This window comes from Hippocampus zosterae, chromosome 19 (assembly GCF_025434085.1).
Source record: "Hippocampus zosterae strain Florida chromosome 19, ASM2543408v3, whole genome shotgun sequence".
NCBI lineage: Eukaryota > Metazoa > Chordata > Actinopteri > Syngnathiformes > Syngnathidae > Hippocampus > Hippocampus zosterae.
Genome location: NC_067469.1, coordinates 6,019,065 through 6,037,543, shown reverse-complemented (window position 1 = coordinate 6,037,543; position 18,479 = coordinate 6,019,065). Strand labels below are relative to the sequence as shown.

Below are 18,479 nucleotides of genomic sequence, written 5' to 3'. Positions count from 1 at the left end.
TTCCTATTTATTTATCTTTGGATGGGTACAGTAGTTTGAAGGTGTAATGTGGATGAGAATCAATAATGGGTTTTTTTTTTGTGTGCGTGTATTTTCCACTTTTTGTATTTTACGCTTCTGTACTTTTCATGTAACATGGAGTTTACCACCCAGAGTCCTCCCGTCTGGACAGGTTGCCTGGCTTGCATTGCTATCTCTCTGGGGGACAGGAACACCCATCAGGAATCATTAGTTTCCACGGCGAGAGGTCGGAGACTCTCCCTGTTGCAGCTTTTGAAATTACACTGAAATGATGAGACACTGAGATTACATTTTTTTTTTTTTTACAATTTCTGAACTGTGTTCTCCCACACAATGATCCGATAAAGGCATAGAATGCAAGTCACAGTGATGTTTTCACATCAAAATCCTCCCCCCCGCCCCCAATAGCAATGTGCTAAACCAATACGTGATTCGTTATGAAAAAAAAAAAAAATAATAATAATAATAAAATCTTAGTAATTATGTTCTTTTGCGTGGTCGTTGCTTGGCAGTATTTCTGGGACATGCTAATTTCCCCCCCCCCCCCAAAGCCAACTCGATGAAAATAAGCATAGATGCCCCTTGGGGTTGAGCGATCTGTTGCCTCACAGTACAGAGAAAGGACAGGTACAGCCGGCGGCCACATCGTCATACCGACACAATAAAAGCTAGTTCCAAAAATAGTTTCTTCCACTTTGTACTCTCTGGCTGATTTATGAAGACAATCCCATTAGTGATTCTCAAGTCACTTGAAAATGGCCACCTCACTTAAGGTTTTTTTTTTTTTCTGAATGTGGAGGTTGGATTTGGTCTTGAACTTGTCAAAAACCTCTTCAACGATTTGCCTTCACACCTTTAGCAGAAAGCTGACGAACTCATTCAGTGCCAGCCAAATCTAGACCGATTTCTGAAAAGACGTTTAAAAACGTCTTTGGGAGTGAATGAGTTAAATTAATGTTTGGACGCCCCTGACCGAATCTAACAGACTTCCACTAAATTGGCTCATGATTTAATGACAATGCAAACATTTGGGGACCCGGGTTTGAAGACAAAATCCCGATTCTCGAAAAAAAAATAACTTCACAAGCTATTTTCACCACAGTGCCATCTGCCAGATCTGCGGGGGCACCGCCCAACTCGCCTCCTGATGTTCTCTCCATTTTCCTGGCAGACGGACGCAGCCCTGATGTACGATGCCGTGCACGTGGTGGCGGTGGCGGTCCAGCAGTCGCAGCAGATCACCGTCAGCTCCCTGCAGTGCAATCGCCACAAGCCGTGGCGCTTCGGGGGGCGATTCATCGGCCTCATCAAAGAGGTACCGTAGCGCCACGTCCACCTCTGACCCGGTAGCCGCTGAGCCTTTGATGAACGCGGACTACCGTGTGGAATCGCTGATTTTTAGACCCTCATCTCCCGCCGAAAATAACCCATGACTACATCTTAAACATCATCATTATAGCTTTTTTTTTCCAGTGCGCGTCTCCGTCCTTGTAGATATCAAAGCGTCTTCGTTGTAGTGCGGGTCAGCAGATTGCTCGCTTTGTTCTTGCTCCTCTTTCATTCCGGGGACGTTATCATTGCAGGTAATTTTCATGATCATCAATGTGCCGTACTGGCGGACAAACACCCCCTGTCCCCCCCTCCCGTCGCCCACCCCATCCTCTTCATCCTGCTACCGAGGCTCCGTTTCTTCAAAGCTGAAGTTGCAGCACGCAAGCATGATGAACTCGTCACTGTTTTCCCCCCCTTTTAGCGGCTCGGCCGTCTAGTGCTAAATTACTGCGGCAGACAGTGAGAGGAGAGAGCTCGGCGCAGTGCATGATTCGGAAATAAAATGAGGTGGTTAGAGGTTAGATTGATATTGCGGAGAAAGACGGCGCGTTCAGCTTGATGGAGCGGCTGCGCTCGGAGGCTTGAAGATTTTTTCATTATCATTATCAACATTATGTTTATAGGCTCACTGGGACGGCCTGACCGGCCGCGTTCTCTTCAATAAGACCAATGGACTCAGGACGGATTTCGACCTGGATGTCATCAGCCTGAAGGAGGAAGGCCTGGAAAAGGTGCGATAATGCGGTTTCGCCGTCTTCCGCGTCGATGTTGAATGGGAGGGAAATAACTGGTCTCAAGAGACCTATGTAGTCCCAAATGATAGGATGTATGTCAGAATGGTTCCAGGACTGGTGTTACATAAGCTCTAGACACCTGACCAAGGACTACCTTAAATTACCTGGTCAGGAACGGATCCAGGTAGGGTTTCAGAGAAACACCGACTGATTCGATGACTGCTGTGTTAGAACTGTCTCGGTCTCCCAAAACGAACGAAAATGACAAAAACGAAGACAATACTTGGGAGCGCTTAACCGAGACCGCCACTCGTGCTGGCGCCATTCCACACAGTGATGCTAACATTACATAATATTAAATAATAATTTGTGACCAGCAGGTGGCACTGCGGGGCTTTTCCCTGCAGCTGCACTCCTGTTGGTCATTAGGCAATTTTGGCTATAAAAGGACTCCCACCCGACCACTCATGTTCGGCTCATTGTTGCTCTTTTCTGCTGTCATGTTTGTTTGTTTGTCATGTTTAGGTCATGTTTTTGGTCCTGGTTCTGTTATTGATAGTTTTGAGCGTCAGTCATGGTTTTTGTTTGATACTTTGGACTTTGTTTGATTAGGATTTAATTTTCTGTGTTTTATCAATACACTTCTTCAAATACAACCCTGCTCCTCCCTCTTGCCTGCTTTTTGGGGTCCACCACCACCACCACCACCACGCAACGTGACACACACCCTATTTCCTCCAATATTCTTGTGAGCGCACATTGACGGGACGAGAAAAAGTGTGATGCTGAGCTTGTCTCCACAGATCGGGACATGGGATCCTCCGAGCGGTCTGAATATGTCCGAGACTCACAAAAGCAAGACGTCCAACATCACCGACTCGCTGGCTAACAAATCCCTGCGCGTCTCCACCATACTGGTAGACAAAGTCGGCTATAAATAACAATGAGAGCCCTACAAAATGTTCACAAGCTGACCTTTTGCTCACATTCCCGCCCCGCTCAGGAGGAGCCGTACGTCATGTTTAAAAAGTCGGACAAACCTCTGTACGGGAACGACCGCTTCGAGGGTTACTGCATCGACCTGCTGAGGGAGCTTTCGGGAATCTTGGGCTTCCAGTACGAAGTGCGGCTGGTTGAAGACGGCAAGTATGGCGCCCTGGATGAGAGCACGGGCCAATGGAACGGAATGGTGCGCGAGCTCATGGACCATGTGAGTCTCCCGTTTCCTCAACTCGGCATCAGACAGTACTAAACAAAATAGACAATCTTTTTTTTTGTTTTTTCTCAATGATAAACTTATTTAACCAACCTCAAGAAGAACCCCTACATCCACAATCATGACTGTAATTACTTTTTGCGTTTAAATCTCTTTGCACAGTGGAAGAAGCTCTCCCTCCTGCCTGCTAACTGTAATCCTAAAGTTGTTGCCTTTGTGACTCACCTGCGACACCATTTAGGAAAGTTCAAACATAAACCCGAAGGATGTAATTTCCATTAAAAATTAATACGCCCGTCCGCAGTCTCACTGAATCGAGGGCCCTGATTATTTCACCTCTTCCTTCTCGGCTCTTCCGCCCGTACACGTTGACCTCGCCGGCTGACGACAGAAATCGAATGCTAATTTGATTTGTCTACTCTGCTGTTTTTTTTTTTCTTTTTACCGAAACCAGCCTCATCCACTTTGCTTTTACGTTGTCGCTGCAGAAAGTCGACTTGGCGGTCGCTCCTCTGGCCATCACCTACGTGCGAGAGAAGGTCATTGACTTCTCCAAGCCCTTCATGATGCTGGGGATAAGTATCCTGTACCGCAAGCCCAACGGCACCAACCCGGGGGTCTTCTCCTTCCTAAACCCGCTCTCACCTGACATCTGGATGTATATTCTGCTGGCTTGCTTGGGTGTCAGTTGTGTGCTGTTTGTCATAGCCAGGTAACATGACGCCTTTCCCACCCTCTCACCTCACTCCGCTTCCTCAGTCAGTTTTGCTGGATTTGATTGAGGTTGTGGACTGATTCTGAGCTCTGCAGACGAGTGTGGCGCATGCCGTCATATTTCATTCGAGACAATCCGCAACGGCGCAAATGACCAGTGCTTGCCGCGCCAGTTTAGGAAAAATATCCCCCGAAAAAAGAAAACTCCACTCGTGTGGCAGCTAGACTTGCGCCGGCTACAAAAATAGGGCCCCCTCCACTCACTTCAACTTACGACACCGACATCAACATGCCACCAGGTGGCGCTGTTATTGTCCTGGCTTGAGCACGAAAACAGTCAATAGTTGTTTCAGGGAATAAATGATGATAGCTCCCTGACCAAAATGTGCTAATTCGAGTCATTTTAAATAACTGAAACAGTTCCACTCCAGACCTGTAGGTGGTGGCGATGTTCACTTTGGATCAATACCACTTTTTATGCTTTCTTCCTTTTTTTTCCTACCACTCCTTTCCACAATTTCTGTTAAAAAATGTAATGCTGCCAACACACAAAAAAATGAGTACATTGGACTAAAAACATCACACTCTGCCGTGGGATGTTTTAGAACTTGCGGTGTAAGCAGAATTTTAAAATAGGGATGCTTTGAAGGAAAGAAAAATCAAGACGAATAACTGATGACTCTGATCTCAATGCAGTAAATGGATGAAAACATAGAAAACGACTTCATTTAGCGCTCGGAAAGGCGCAAAATGAACTGCTGACATTGTACAGGACTACAACCACCCCCCGCCCATCTTTCTTTTTTGCCAAATGTTACCGGCAATATGATCTCACGAGAGGAAAAGCAGCAACTGTCACCTAAGTTAGTTCAGAATATGCAAATTTGCACAACTATTTAGCAATCGTGGCGGCGGTAAGTGACGGGCATGCGATGATTGTTGATATTCGTCTCATGAATTGGCTTTGATCTAATTGTGTTATGCCTCATGATTTTAATTGCAAACCACAGCGGGGAAAAATATCAAATGGAGCTCTTGTTTGTGTACGATTTGGAATTTCAAAATGCTCGCAGAATGGAAGGTAAAAGTCACTTTTTTTCTCTTTCCTTATTTGTATCCAAATCCAAACAAAGAAACACACTTTTCTTTTAATCCTTTGCCAGGAAAGGAGCATTGGGGTTTACTGGGGGGGGGGGGGGGGGGCACACGAATGACAGAACATTCGGAGAGTAAAAAAAATGAAGATGTAACTAAAAAGAAAAGTTTTGGAAATGTAAAAATATATATCTCTTGAAGGGACTTTTGAGGATGCAGTTTGATTGACTTTTTTTTCTAATATTGCAATTTTATTGCGGTTAGCATTTCAACTTAATATTCTTTCTGAATGCTTATTGTTATTGTCATCGAGTTATGAGTGGGGTTTTTTTCTGGTGCTATTATGACTTGTAGCATTGCACAATTTTTCTTGCCAGCACTTGGGGGGTTGGGGGGGGGGGGTGGAGAGCGTTCCTTTATTCTTCTAACGTGACAACTTTTTTCTCATCACTTTACAACTTCAGTCTTGTGACGTGATGACTTTCATCGAGTAACCTTTTGACCCTTTTCTTTGTGATGTCATTTTTTTTTTGTTTCAGAGCAACTCGACAAGTTCTTTCTTTGTGATGTTCTGACTCGACGCTAAAAACCTTATGAATCCCCCTTTTCCCTCGGGGCAATGAATTGACATCAATGAATATTTCAAATAATATCAAGGCTTTTTCCTTGCAATATTATGACCAATCTAGTTGCTTTAAGAATTTTTTTTTCTTATAATATTCCGACTTTACTAAGCAGCCCTCAGAGTTTTTTTTTTTAATTTATTATTTTTTGTTGTTGTTGTATTTTCACGACTTTAGCCAACATGACTTTTTTGTAATATTATGCTGGTAACCTGAAGCGATTTTTTTTTTTTTTTTTTTACGTTTACGAAGTTTACGTTGTCATTTTGTGACCTTAACTTAGCAACCTTGCAACTTGATTCTTTTTTTGGTTACTTAATTTTGGTCACTGTCGTACGATTTGTGATCTTACAAATTTTTTTCTTTTAATGTGACGGTCTTTTTCTTCGTAGTGTTTCACATCTATTCTCCTGACTGTTGGACTTTTTATACAGACTTTTATCGAGTAACCTTACGACGTTTTTTTTTTTTTCCGACAATTTTCTTAAAATCCGATAAACATATTCTAACGTTAAATGATTCTGGTAACCCAATGACTTCATTCTTCGTAGCATTTCCACTTGTGCCGTACGATGATCAACTTGCCACATTTCCCTTGACTTACTTCAAAAGAAATTTTGACTATTTTCACTGTAACATGACACATTTACTCTGTTTAAAGCGACATTTTTTTTCTCCCTCGTAACGTCGCGACTTTATTCTCACAACGTTGCCTTTTGTGCGCTGCCCCAGTCCTCCTTCGTTCTTTGCAAATAAACAGTTTGGGGTTCATGAAATTGTGGTCTTGCACAATAAAACACAGAACATTTGAGTCTCCTGCTGGGGATTCACTTCTTTGAAGCACTTCACACACGCAAACACACACACTTTTTTTTTCCTTGCCTGACTGCGTTATCCCATCTCAGGCGAGAGACAAACACACTTCTCCCAGCGGATCCTTCCAGAGCTGTCTTGTGCTTGTGCGTATTTCTCTCTTTATTAACAGCAACAAATGATATTTTCTCACATCACAAGTCCCTTTCAAGGAAGAAAATGTCACCCCGCCCAGGAGAGCAGATGATTTAAATGGCGTCTTTAGTTGCAACTAGTGCCGCTTCGAAGTCGACGGAGTGGCGATTTGAACACCCTGAACATTAAGTCAACAGATCTATAAAGCCAGGCCAAGTAATTGAATCCTGGGGACAGTTAAAAGTAGTGCTGTCGCGCCATTGTGGAAGCCCAACCAAGAAGGCGGAATCTTTAGCATTCTGCCCGCAAATTTGACATGTGCACGACGGGCGGAGGTGACCTCATGTCCACGTGTTCCTCATGCGCGTCTTCCTCGCAAAAAACGGCGTGGTGGCGAACACCGCCTGCGGGAATATAGCCCGGCTGCATGCAAAGGTCATCCAGAGGAGCCCGACGCTCACAGAATAAACATACGGATGCGGAGCGATCTGGAACAACCCAATCCAATCAAGCGCGTGTTGCGCAGATTTACACCCACCCATCTTGTATACGGCTCAAAGCGCGACGGCTCGCATTCACACGGTCACCGAAAGAAAGCCGCAGGCTGCAGATCCGTATTTAAAAACATCGATGTACGGACGGCGGTCTATAAACACAGGAAAACCATCGCCTGAAGGTCTGACTTTGCATTTGATTGAGCTGATTCTTAGCACAGGACGCGTGTGGAAAAACGTACATCCCGTACGTACGGTATATTAGCCACAAGGCTATTTTGCGGATTCACTTAGCTGCGCCTCCAAGGAGACAGGGCTCATTGACATTCGAGCAAATCAGGAGCCGTGATGCCGCTGACAGGAAGAATGATGGCGTGGCGCGGTGGTCGTTTCCGAAAAAGATGGCTTTCAAGGGGAACCTGACGTAAATTACGGAACACTAGGAGCTGTCTTGTCAAGGCGCAGCCGTCCCTAAAAAAAAAACCCAAAAGCCTTCTTGACTCGTGTTCGAAATGACGCTTTTCTACTCCGTTCCTGTAGGTGACCACACGCAGCAAGCTTTTTCCTCTGCTTGCTACTTTTCGATTTTGACAGCACGGCGGCCTGTCTAAATCAGCGGTGTCCAACTCATTTTTGTCGCGGGCCGCATTTCTGTTACCATTTTCCTTGGAGGGCCGACTGTTGTTGACGTTACTGTCATGAGGGGTTTCGTAACAAGAAAATACTTACATTATCTCTTATTACTGTCTCTCTTATTAAGATTAAGAAATAAAGGATTTATTTGTCCCACATTGGGGAAATTTACAGTCTACATTTTTTAAATTATTATTCTTTTTATTATTTAATAGTATTTAGTACATCTAAGAATTTTACAAGAGATTTTAGCAAGCAGCATAGAAGTCGACATGTTTGATTGACTTTCGCGGGCCACAGAAAATGATGTGGCGGGGCCAGATCTGGCCCCCGAGCCTTGAGTTTGACACCTGTGCTCCAAATGATGCTCCTCTGCTTACTTCACTGCAGTAGTCTATTTTTGCACATATCTGCATGAGGCTTTTAAAGACTTTTGGATGCAGCCGTTGCCACACTTAACGTTGGAGGAACACCTATTGACTTTCGCGGGCCACAGAAAATGATGTGGCGGGGCCAGATCTGGCCCCCGAGCCTCGAGTTTGACACCTGTGCTCCAAATGATTCTCCTCTGCTTACTTCACTGCAGTAGTCTATTTTTGCACATATCTGCATGAGGCTTTTAAAGACTTTTGGATGCAGCCGTGCAGCACTTAACGTTGGAGGAACACCTGAAGGGCTCCTCAACCTTGCGTAAGCCATGCATCAAGCACTTGAGCACAAACTCCATCAGCTCCTTGATGATTAACCCGAACCCATTCACCTCGCACTAATGCCACGCCACTTTCGCTGATACGAATTCATCGCCGCTGTCTTCGGCTGACCCGAAGACACCCGACTCTCAGCCTAAGCTGAGCTCAAATTTGGTGTGTGTGTGTGTGTGTGTGTGTTTCTGTGTGTGTGCTCGAGTAATAGCCTAGTGGGCTTGCTGTCGAGAGGACAACAGCTCCTGACTCAGGGAATCCAAACGAGCGTGTAAGATCATCAGGCACCGGGACATGATCACCAGTGACAGTGTTATTCCACATTATTGATTCGCTTCTCACAATAAAGTGAAGGCATTTGGGAATGCCAATAAGTTGATCTCGGGTGAAAGCCTGAATGATTTGGTCTCGGCACCAGTGCGGTCAAGCTCTCTCTCCGTATTTATGATACTCGAATGTATGTTAAATATATAGGAGTACAAGTTCCACCCCGTGAAGAATGTTCCCGAGAATAAAGCCGCAACGTAATCAGGTTAAAGTGTTGTCATTTTATGAGTTTTTTATGTCTTTTATGATAGGAAGAAACTTTTTAGAAAGTCATAACCTCATAGTAGGGATACGCATGAATTTTTACAAGAGAGAAAAAAAAGAGTGGGCGGGGGGGAGGTATTCTGAGAATCAAGCGCATTTTTATGTGACAAGTCATCATGTAGCAAGGATGAAGTTGTATTTTTAAAACAAAAGTCCCCCATGAAACCTTCACTTCCGCATTTCTTTCGACTTAAAGATGCCACTTAACTACATTCTTAACTATGTTTATCTGTCTTTCTTTTATCTGCTTGTAACCTGCCGTCATTCCGTTTTGATTTGATTCTCATAACTTTGGTATTTTTCTCGTAAAAAAAAAAAGAATTATGATCCTTATTAAATTCTGACTTTTTATCCCCTCGTAAAAGTAAGACTTTATTCTCCAAATATATATTTTTTCCTACATTGACAATGTGAACCTGTTTTGCATTTTTTTTGGGGGGGGGGGGGGAAGAAATAATTAACTGACATGCTTTTCTGTTCTCTCCCCTTTCCAGGTTTAGCCCGTACGAGTGGTACAACCCGCACCCGTGCAACCCCGACTCGGATGTAGTGGAAAACAATTTTACGCTGCTCAATAGTTTCTGGTTTGGAGTTGGGGCTCTCATGCAGCAAGGTAGTTGCCTCAGCCTGCACAGCTCTCAATATCCCACTGTCTCTCAGGGTTGGCCTTTTTTTTGGGGGGGGGGGGCTAGGGGGCGGGGCTTTGTGCACCCAAGCCGACGCGAGACAGAGAAATAGACATCTGGCGTTCTCACGCACCCCCCAAAAAAATGATTCCCATGTTTTTGGGGGTGTGAATTCTCTGATCGCCAGCGGTCCTCTCTCTGTCCCCGCTCGGGCCATCAGCGCCGAGAGACCAGTGGGGTGTGGAGTCAGGATGTGAGGTTACCTTGGGTGCATGACTCTCTGGCCCAAACAGCCCATCACTTCTCCACACTCTGCTGCCGAATGCATTCGACGCATGAAAACAACCTGTCTGCGGGACATGTTCTATTCCCCCCCCAGCCCTCCCATCCCTTTGAATTATTCAAAGTGCTCACTTGTGTCAGCTCGTGGCGGGAGGTGGAAGGGCTGGGGGGGTAAGCGTGTTTGAAATCCAACAATTATCTTTTCTGAGAGTTTTTTTTTCCAAGTGATTTCATCTTGAAGCGAACGGCGCATCCGCTCCGGCTGAATAGAAAGAAGAGAGGGGAAAAAAAACCACAAGAGAGTTCTTGACTGTTTGACAGTTTTTTTTAGAACATACGGCGTTAGCTTGTTGTGTGCTGTTATGTGGTCCAAATGGAGACCGGAAGAGTGAATGCCGGATGATCGGCTGCGGGGATGCATATATTTGGCAGCTTAACTCCCCCCGCCTCCCTCACCTCAGGCTCGGAGCTCATGCCCAAAGCGCTGTCGACGCGAATAGTGGGAGGCATCTGGTGGTTCTTCACCCTGATCATCATTTCCTCCTACACGGCCAACCTGGCCGCCTTCCTCACCGTGGAGAGGATGGAGTCGCCCATTGACTCTGCCGACGACCTCGCCAAGCAAACCAAGATCCTCTATGGCGTGGTCGAGGATGGGGCCACCATGACCTTTTTCAAGGTAGAAAAAAAACAATGCTACTCCTCATCTTCTTTTTCCATTGTGCTCTTTCCATTTCAAGGTGTCTCAAGGGAATCATTGTAGGCCGTCAAATGTCCTGCTTATAATCAAACCCTCACAGCAATGCCAGCAACAGCGAGACCTTCTGCAACATGTTTTCCCTAAGGTTATTATGGTTAACGAACAAAATAACACAAACTGAAATAAAAAATGTTCGTCAGTTGAATAAAAAAATAATAATAAAGAAACAGAAATGCTTTTTTTTGAAAAAAAAAAAAAAAAAACAATTAACTGAAAGTACATTTCAGGTTCATTAAACTAACTAAAACGAACCATTGTTAGCATAATTAGCAAATAGTGCATTTTTCAATTGCTCTTTCAGGAGCTTTTGGAGTTTATTTTCAATGTATTCATTTGATCGTTTACTGTACAATCTACAATAGACCTGATAGGTATTTTTTTTATCGGCTTTTAAATTTGTCAACGAAAAAAATATATTACGTAAAGTTGAATTTTAGCATACAAGCAGCAGTTTGGCAAACAAAGAGGCTGCAATCTGTTGAATGCCACTCCCAGTTCAAGTGAACTGTCAAGCTAAAGAATAGCTCATTCCTAACTTTGCTGTGTTGTGCCACTTTAAAGAACTGATATTTGACTGGCAGTAACACAATATAACGCAAACTCACAGGCATATATTATTTTTCCTCTGCAAAGAAAAAAAGAACAACTTCAACAATACACTTCTGAGAACAGGCACCCTATCCGTCAGTCTCTGTTCTCCTTGGATGTGAAAGCTAAGCTAGACCATGCAACCAAACTAGTGTATGTAAAGATGTTACCACAGATCATTTTGCAGTGCAAAACATTTTTCGTCTAAGTATCAACAGAAGTGCCGTCATTGAGTCCCCCTCAAACGCCTGTCAATCTTTCTCACGCAGAAGACGAAGATCTCCACCTACGACAAGATGTGGGAGTTCATGAACAGCAGGAGGCAGTCGGTGATGGTGAAAAACGTGGAGGAGGGCATCCAGCGTGCCCTCACCTCCGAGTACGCTTTCCTCATGGAGTCCACCACCATTGAGTTTGTCACCCAGCGCAACTGCAACCTCACGCAGATCGGAGGCCTCATCGACTCCAAAGCCTACGGAGTGGGAACGCCGATGGGTAAGGAGCGTGACACTCACCCTTCTCTCGAAAGCGACGGGGAAGCCAGTCAATTATCAGGCGGTTGCGTGGAATTGATTTGTGATTTGTTGCATTTGGCAAAACGACATGGCATGCGCGGCTATTGATTCCGTCTCAACTTCTTCCTGTCGATAGAACACGACGCGAGCAAAAAGCTACAATGACAAAATTCCTCCAGGCAGCATTATTTTGCTCAATACAACACTAGCATCAATGCGGGACAATTCAAAACATGAAGAGGGGGATGTTCCATCCATCCATTTCCTTCCGCTTATCTGGGGATTAGCAGATTAGACGTAAAAAGCTTAGCTCTCCCCAGCCACTTCATGCAGCTCTTCCGGGGATCCCCAAGACCATTCTTAGGCCAGCTGGATGACAAAACGGTAGTCTCTCCAGCATGTCATCCCTGGGGCATGGTGTACACCCCCCCATCACTTTCCTAATCTGGTGCGATGTGCCCGTAACACCTCACTAAGCAGGATGCCCGAGCCACATCTTCTCCATGTAGAGGAGCAACAGCTCGACTCGAAGCGCTTGCCGAATGATCGAGCTTCTCTCTGTATCTCTAAGGGAGAGGCCGGACACCCTGCTGAGCTTGTTTCCACTAGCTTGTTCTTCTGGTCACGGCCCAAATCAAAAGCCGAGTCTGCAGCACTGCAGACAAAGCACCACCCCCCCCCCCCACCCTCTCTCCATCACATTCATATATTGTAGAACCTCCAAAGCTGAACGCAAGCCATTCCGTCACTGTCAAGTTGTTGGAATTCAATAAGAAATAGGAAATCATGTCAAGTGAATCGGCTTTCTTTTGGTGTAAGACTGTCACCATTCGCATTTTAAGTCTCACATAAGTCGAAAGAGATTTTAAGCACGTTGAACCAAAACTAAAATAAAGTAAAATATCTCCCCCTTGCAAAAAACAGATATGTAATGGTGAGAAAATAGTCATCCAGTGGCATTTTACCGGAATTCATGTGGATGTCTAATCTAATTTTCCATATGGACCAAATATGTGCAAACTATTGTATATTATATATTGTTGTTTTTATATTATTATATTATGATCCACTATGCTAACCCATGAACAAAGGATTTGAAGCAAACAACAAAATAACCATATACGATATTTTTTTTCCTGGGTGCCAAGGGCACACCAATCAACCCCCCCCCCCCACCCACATTTTATTTAAATATTTTTGGGGGCATTTTTTTTTTTTTAGTTTTCTAAAAATGTGGGGGTCAGGGGGTGGGACTTGATCAATGTGCTACTTCCCCAGCCTGCCACTCACCCATCCCTGTTCTTGAAACTAAGTGAACTGAGGTCTCAGAAGATTTTCAGACATTCCATATACTGGAATGATACTTTGAACTCGAACTTTTAAAGCATATTCCTCCCCGAAATGTCGGCTCAAATGAACGGGAATACACAAATTGCTTGTTATTGTTTCTCATAATCTGTCAAAACATTGTCGTCAGATGTAAAATGTTCAATACTGATGCTTTCTTTTAAAAAAAAAAAAGCTTATGCAGATGTCATTCCATATTTACTCAATGTTAGACAAGCAACGGCTTTATATTGGCGAATTTCCCCTAATGGTTTGATTCAGCGTATTTTTCATGTCACAAAGAGCTACGGAAATTGTAGCCGAGCATTTATGCGCTTCAACAAAACACTCCGGCGGCAAACAACCGCATGACAATCCGACCGCTCGCGCGTCTGTTTTTCTAATCTCCGTTTGCGCCTGTCAAAAAAGATGAGACACTCTTAAAAGTATCAAACTTTTTATTTTTTTTATGCAACACTCATCATTCACGCAAGGGGAGTGTGCCGTGTTGTGTTTGCGCTGTATGCAAAGCAGCTGGCGGGTGGATAAATGTATCTCAAGGGTGTCAGAGGGGAAAGCTGCCGATGATTTCCGTCCCAGTTGCCGTAAAGGTTAAACTGGTCGCCACGAGGCCAATGGGAGCACTTGTGGCCGGGGCATCAATGAGGGAGTGGCGGAGCGAGGAAGGGGGAGGTGGGGCTAATAGCCGCATCCATCACTGGCGATATGAAGGCCATCAAAATACGGATGATTAATTCCGGCCATCCACATCTGGAGCTGCCTCGTGCTGATGAGTGCGACGCGGTTATAGATCTGCAGAGATGCGATGATTGCCACGGCCGTAACAAAGCCGAGGCGGGCGCGTTGATGTATCGCCCCGCTGCGGCGCCGACTTTACACGGACGTCCTTGAGATGGACATCAGACCTTCCCCGGTTTCCTTCTCATCGGTTGCCACGCGGCAGCGTATCAAACGGGAACCGGCTATATTTCAAATCCTTCATTTCCCTGATAAGTGCTGCACTGATAAATGCATAAAAACTACAGATTAGGACGTCTGCTTGGAGGAGTTATTACTTCCCGCTAATTCATTTCGCGCTCACATTGAGTGTGTTCATGACTCACTGTTTCAGAATAAAGCTGATTACGCTCCTTCAAATGTTTCCTCTGTGATAGAAAATGTCTCTTTTAATCATTAAATGCAGCAGCGCTCCAAAAGAATAGGATTTTTTTTTTCCTTCTGACTTTGGGCGTCCTTCTCATTTAATGTTTTGATCCAAGACTAGTTTGTTTCCCCATCGATGGGGTTTGTTCGATCGGATGTGAATTAATTTTAATGAATGGGCCTATTTTAAAATATTTTCATATCAATAAGGTGTAGGCATTATAAGGAGCATTATTTTCGTCAAACATTGTATGTCAAATAGGTTCTTCTGATTGTGTCATGTGTTTATTTGATAGATTTAGCGCTATTATGCTAGGTTCAGACCGAATACAAAATATCGGGTAGGGCCACGTCTCGCTTGAATTTGTTTATTTCGTTGCTTCGGGCAGAGGAGGGAACATCACTAATAAGTGTGACGACTGGCGGTTATGTTATTACTCTGGCTAATGCTAAATGCTCGCTTGGCTAACAGTTCAACAGCTGGAAGCTAGTCGATCCCCTCACCGGTATCCAATCGTTTTGTTTAGTTTTTTTCGCCTTCCCGGCAACTATTGAAATATGAAAACCACAACTAAAATTGAAAAAAAAAATTTTTCAACTAAATACAATTTAAACGGGTGCATTCGTACAATACAACAATACAATACATTCTGATTTATATAGCGCTTTCACAACATTCGTATATAATGTTTTCATTTGTTTCCCCCCTAGAAAAAAAAACCCTGGAAACCCCCGAAATAATGGTTTGTTTTCAAAACATTCGTTTAAAAAAACGGATGAGTGGGTTTACTTCGTGAAAAAAAACTCAGATATCAACATGATCTTCTATCTGTACGGGTGGCCGTGGCCACCCTTGGGCACCCCATAGCTTCGCCCCTGATTTACAATTTTCTGCCTGTTCACATTGTTTTGACCAGGAAAAAAGTAAAGAGTCACTGACGGTGGCATGGTGTACACCCCCCCCATCCCTTTCCTAAAAGCAAAGCTATCGACTCAATGCGTTAGCATCGCAGCCAATCGACTGCGTGGGAGTGATGGATGCCTTACGCTTTTCAACATCTGTAAGGTAGTTATGAATGCACGCGGCGTCAAGCATCACACTTTTCCATTTGCCGCGGCTGCGGCTCTCTATCTTTGTCTCTGAGGACTCATCCTATTAGCATTTATCCAAGGCCTCCTTTGTTAGGCCATCATTTATCATTTGAAATATGATGAAGGGGTTTGCGGCGGGACGGGGGAGGAGACGGGGAGGGCGGGGGGGGATCTCATCAGGAGTCTGTGATACTTGAGAGATCTCCCACCTTCAAATGAAGCATCTGCTTGAGCACACGAACGTGCAAATGAGGGGTCGTCTGGGCTGATATGTACACGCAAGCATGTGAGCGCACGTAAGCGTGGAAGTAGACTTTGAATCAATAATATGTGATGGGTTTTTTTGGGGGGTTTTTTTTACGTTAACCCCCATTTGCGAAAGCAGCGAAATGTTTCTCATTCGAGTTCGTCAGGGTTCGTTCAATGTTGCTTAATCGGTTGCAAGATGTCCACCAACAGTTTTTTTTTTCTTGTTGCAAGGGAATTTTAAATATGTTTTGTGAACGCAGTGTTCGCGGATGTCGCTAATGTTCGCAATGGTTCGCCGCTCCGTCGGACGGGGCTTTAAAACAACAGCTTACAAATCATGTCGATAGCACACTCGGGGTAGCGGGGGTTGTTAAACATGCCTTCTTTATAGACCTTTATATGTACTGTACTAAAACCCGCTTTCATGCTCGTGTAAGCCTAAAGGCATCTATGAAAGCGGCAGCATCTTTACAACTTTACATTGAAACAACTGCTTAAAAATGACACTGATGGCACACTGTCTTGTAAAAAAAAAAAAAAAAAAAAAAAAAGCAACCCTCTTACTGCCACGGAGACAGCGGATTGCATTTAGTGATGGCGGATTTCCGAGTCGTGAAACTATCACATGACGCCGGATCCATTACTATAATTATGATGAAGTATGAGGTCGTCATTTTTTAAACGTGCCTTTTTTCGTTCTATTTTTCTTTTTGTCAGTTTTCCCAAGTACATTTTTACTACTGGCTTGAAAATAAGCAACACGTTTACAACTGTAAGAAAGTCCTGAAGCAAAAATTTGCTATTATTGACTGCCGCGTAAAAAAAATAAAAATAAAAATAACAACATACTGAGCCTACGCAGTCATGTCTGGAAACATTTATATTACTGTGTTGCCTTTAGTAAACCATCACAGTGCCTTTAGAGTAAAATAATCCCGCGGCTACATTTAGAGTCGATTGTGAGTTTGAATTGAGGAAATTATGCCAAAATACACCGTTTTGCTAACGACAGCCATTTTATACTGCGCTCGAAGTGACTCCCAAGTTATAACTATACCTATACTGTAGTTGGCCGACAACCGGTCCTTGGTGTACCCCACCTCTCGCCCAAAGTCGGTTGAGATAGGCTGCAGCTCACCTCGTGACCCAAATGGCGATCAGCATTGTAGAAAAATCCATATGTGAATGAAAGGAGACGGAAATTGTGTTTGGTTATTTCTGATTGGATTGTCTTATTTTTTTATTTTTGTTTTGTGTCGAAAGCTTTAGTGCAGCTGAGGCTGTATAAATAAACTTGAGTGAGGGAAAAAAAAATATCAATTTTTATTATTTGCCAAAGACAACATCTGCAGAACTCAGTGTCCAACTACTTGTGGACCCTGGCGCGTGCTTCTAAAAAAAATATCTCTGCGTAATTGTCTGGCTCTGCCCTTTGTGTGTCCAAATAAATGGAGTCTGCAAGATGAAAGGATGATGGATGATAACAGAAAATGATGGATGGCGCTGAGAATAAACTGCAAAATAAAAAAGACCTGAAACTGCAGTCGTGAGTCGGCAACATATGGGGGAACGATTAAACACAACTAGCATGCTTTGCAAAAACCTTCCAACTTTGGCTTATTACGTTCATTACCGTCACATGATGGATTTACTTTTTTAATTGTCGTTCAGGCATTCCCCCCACTCCCCCTCGCCCTTCAAAACGATGCATGCTTGTGATTTTTTAAAGTGCATCTAAATGGAAATGAGTTCAAAAGGCTGCCTCTGTGTTTTGTGCATTTTGTAAACTGATGATATGAATTTCCTTTTTTTTTTTTTAAAGTCAGAAATAGGAAGATGCTTTTGTCATGGTTTACAAATGAATGAAACAAGATTCATCTCTCTCTGGGAAATGTGTGTGTGTGTGGGGGGGGGGGGGCACTATTCTATGGAACCGCCGTGAACAAGTCCCCCGCTCTGCAAAGATAACTCCTTCTTTGATCACACCAGTAGCTCCGAATGCCCCCCTCTACCCACCCCCTCCCCCTCCCACCCCCCCACACACACTCACGATATTCAACCACGCACAAAAAAAATGAAACCCCATTTCAAATATACATATATAATCCCACCGCCGTGTAATGTGCACCCAGGTGGGCCGCTGTTGACTGCGCGCAAACGGGGAGAGGGTGGGGGTCGGGGGGGGCGCTCCGTAATTCTGCAGCCGATACTTTGTCGCCACTCCCTGTGCCTTAATGGGAACGCAGAGTGGCAAGGGGGAGTCACTCTGCGAAGATCAGGATTAGTGAGAGTTGAAGGAGGACCCCCTTCGCCTGCAGCCATATGTAACAGATTATGCGATGACACAGCCGTAAATAGGCTTGCCACCGTGCAACTGAGGAACAGGTGTCAAGTCGAGGAAAAAAAAAAAAAAGAGATACCATCTAATCGGCAAGGAGTCCATTGGTGTCAAAGAATTATATGAAGGGGTGCATCTGTATTGAGGGATGAACTTTTCATGTGGGGGAGGAGCTTAAGGGTTGCCATTTTTAAATCAACTAAGCCATTTTGAAGGATAGTGTCGTAAGATGCTTGACGTGATATGAGTTTCATTTGTCGTCACGGGTTGTGGTTACAATTGTTAATACGGGCAATTATATGCACTTTGCGCGGGGGCGTCAACTACTTTCGACACGGTTAGGTCCCTCTTATGAAATCTGATGGGCCAATTACAAATTTGGTACCCATTGTTAAAATCACAGATGCTAGTTAGCTTTTCTCATCCACCCCCAATCT

General features: G+C 44.2%; 1 protein-coding gene across 4 annotated transcripts in view; it reads left to right on the top strand.

Annotated features, from left to right (window-relative positions):
- The window catches only part of LOC127592395 (glutamate receptor ionotropic, kainate 2-like), a 76,757-nt gene that overhangs the window by 53,264 nt on the left and 5,014 nt on the right, over positions 1-18,479 (top strand). For all 4 annotated transcript variants that reach the window (XM_052053111.1, XM_052053110.1, XM_052053109.1 and 1 more), the window contains exons 7-14: positions 1,193-1,336; positions 1,977-2,084; positions 2,891-3,004; positions 3,091-3,297; positions 3,792-4,015; positions 9,597-9,715; positions 10,472-10,689; positions 11,628-11,853. In XM_052053111.1, the coding sequence (XP_051909071.1) occupies positions 1,193-1,336; positions 1,977-2,084; positions 2,891-3,004; positions 3,091-3,297; positions 3,792-4,015; positions 9,597-9,715; positions 10,472-10,689; positions 11,628-11,853 (1,360 nt within the window). The remainder of the gene's footprint in view (positions 1-1,192; positions 1,337-1,976; positions 2,085-2,890; positions 3,005-3,090; positions 3,298-3,791; positions 4,016-9,596; positions 9,716-10,471; positions 10,690-11,627; positions 11,854-18,479) is intronic.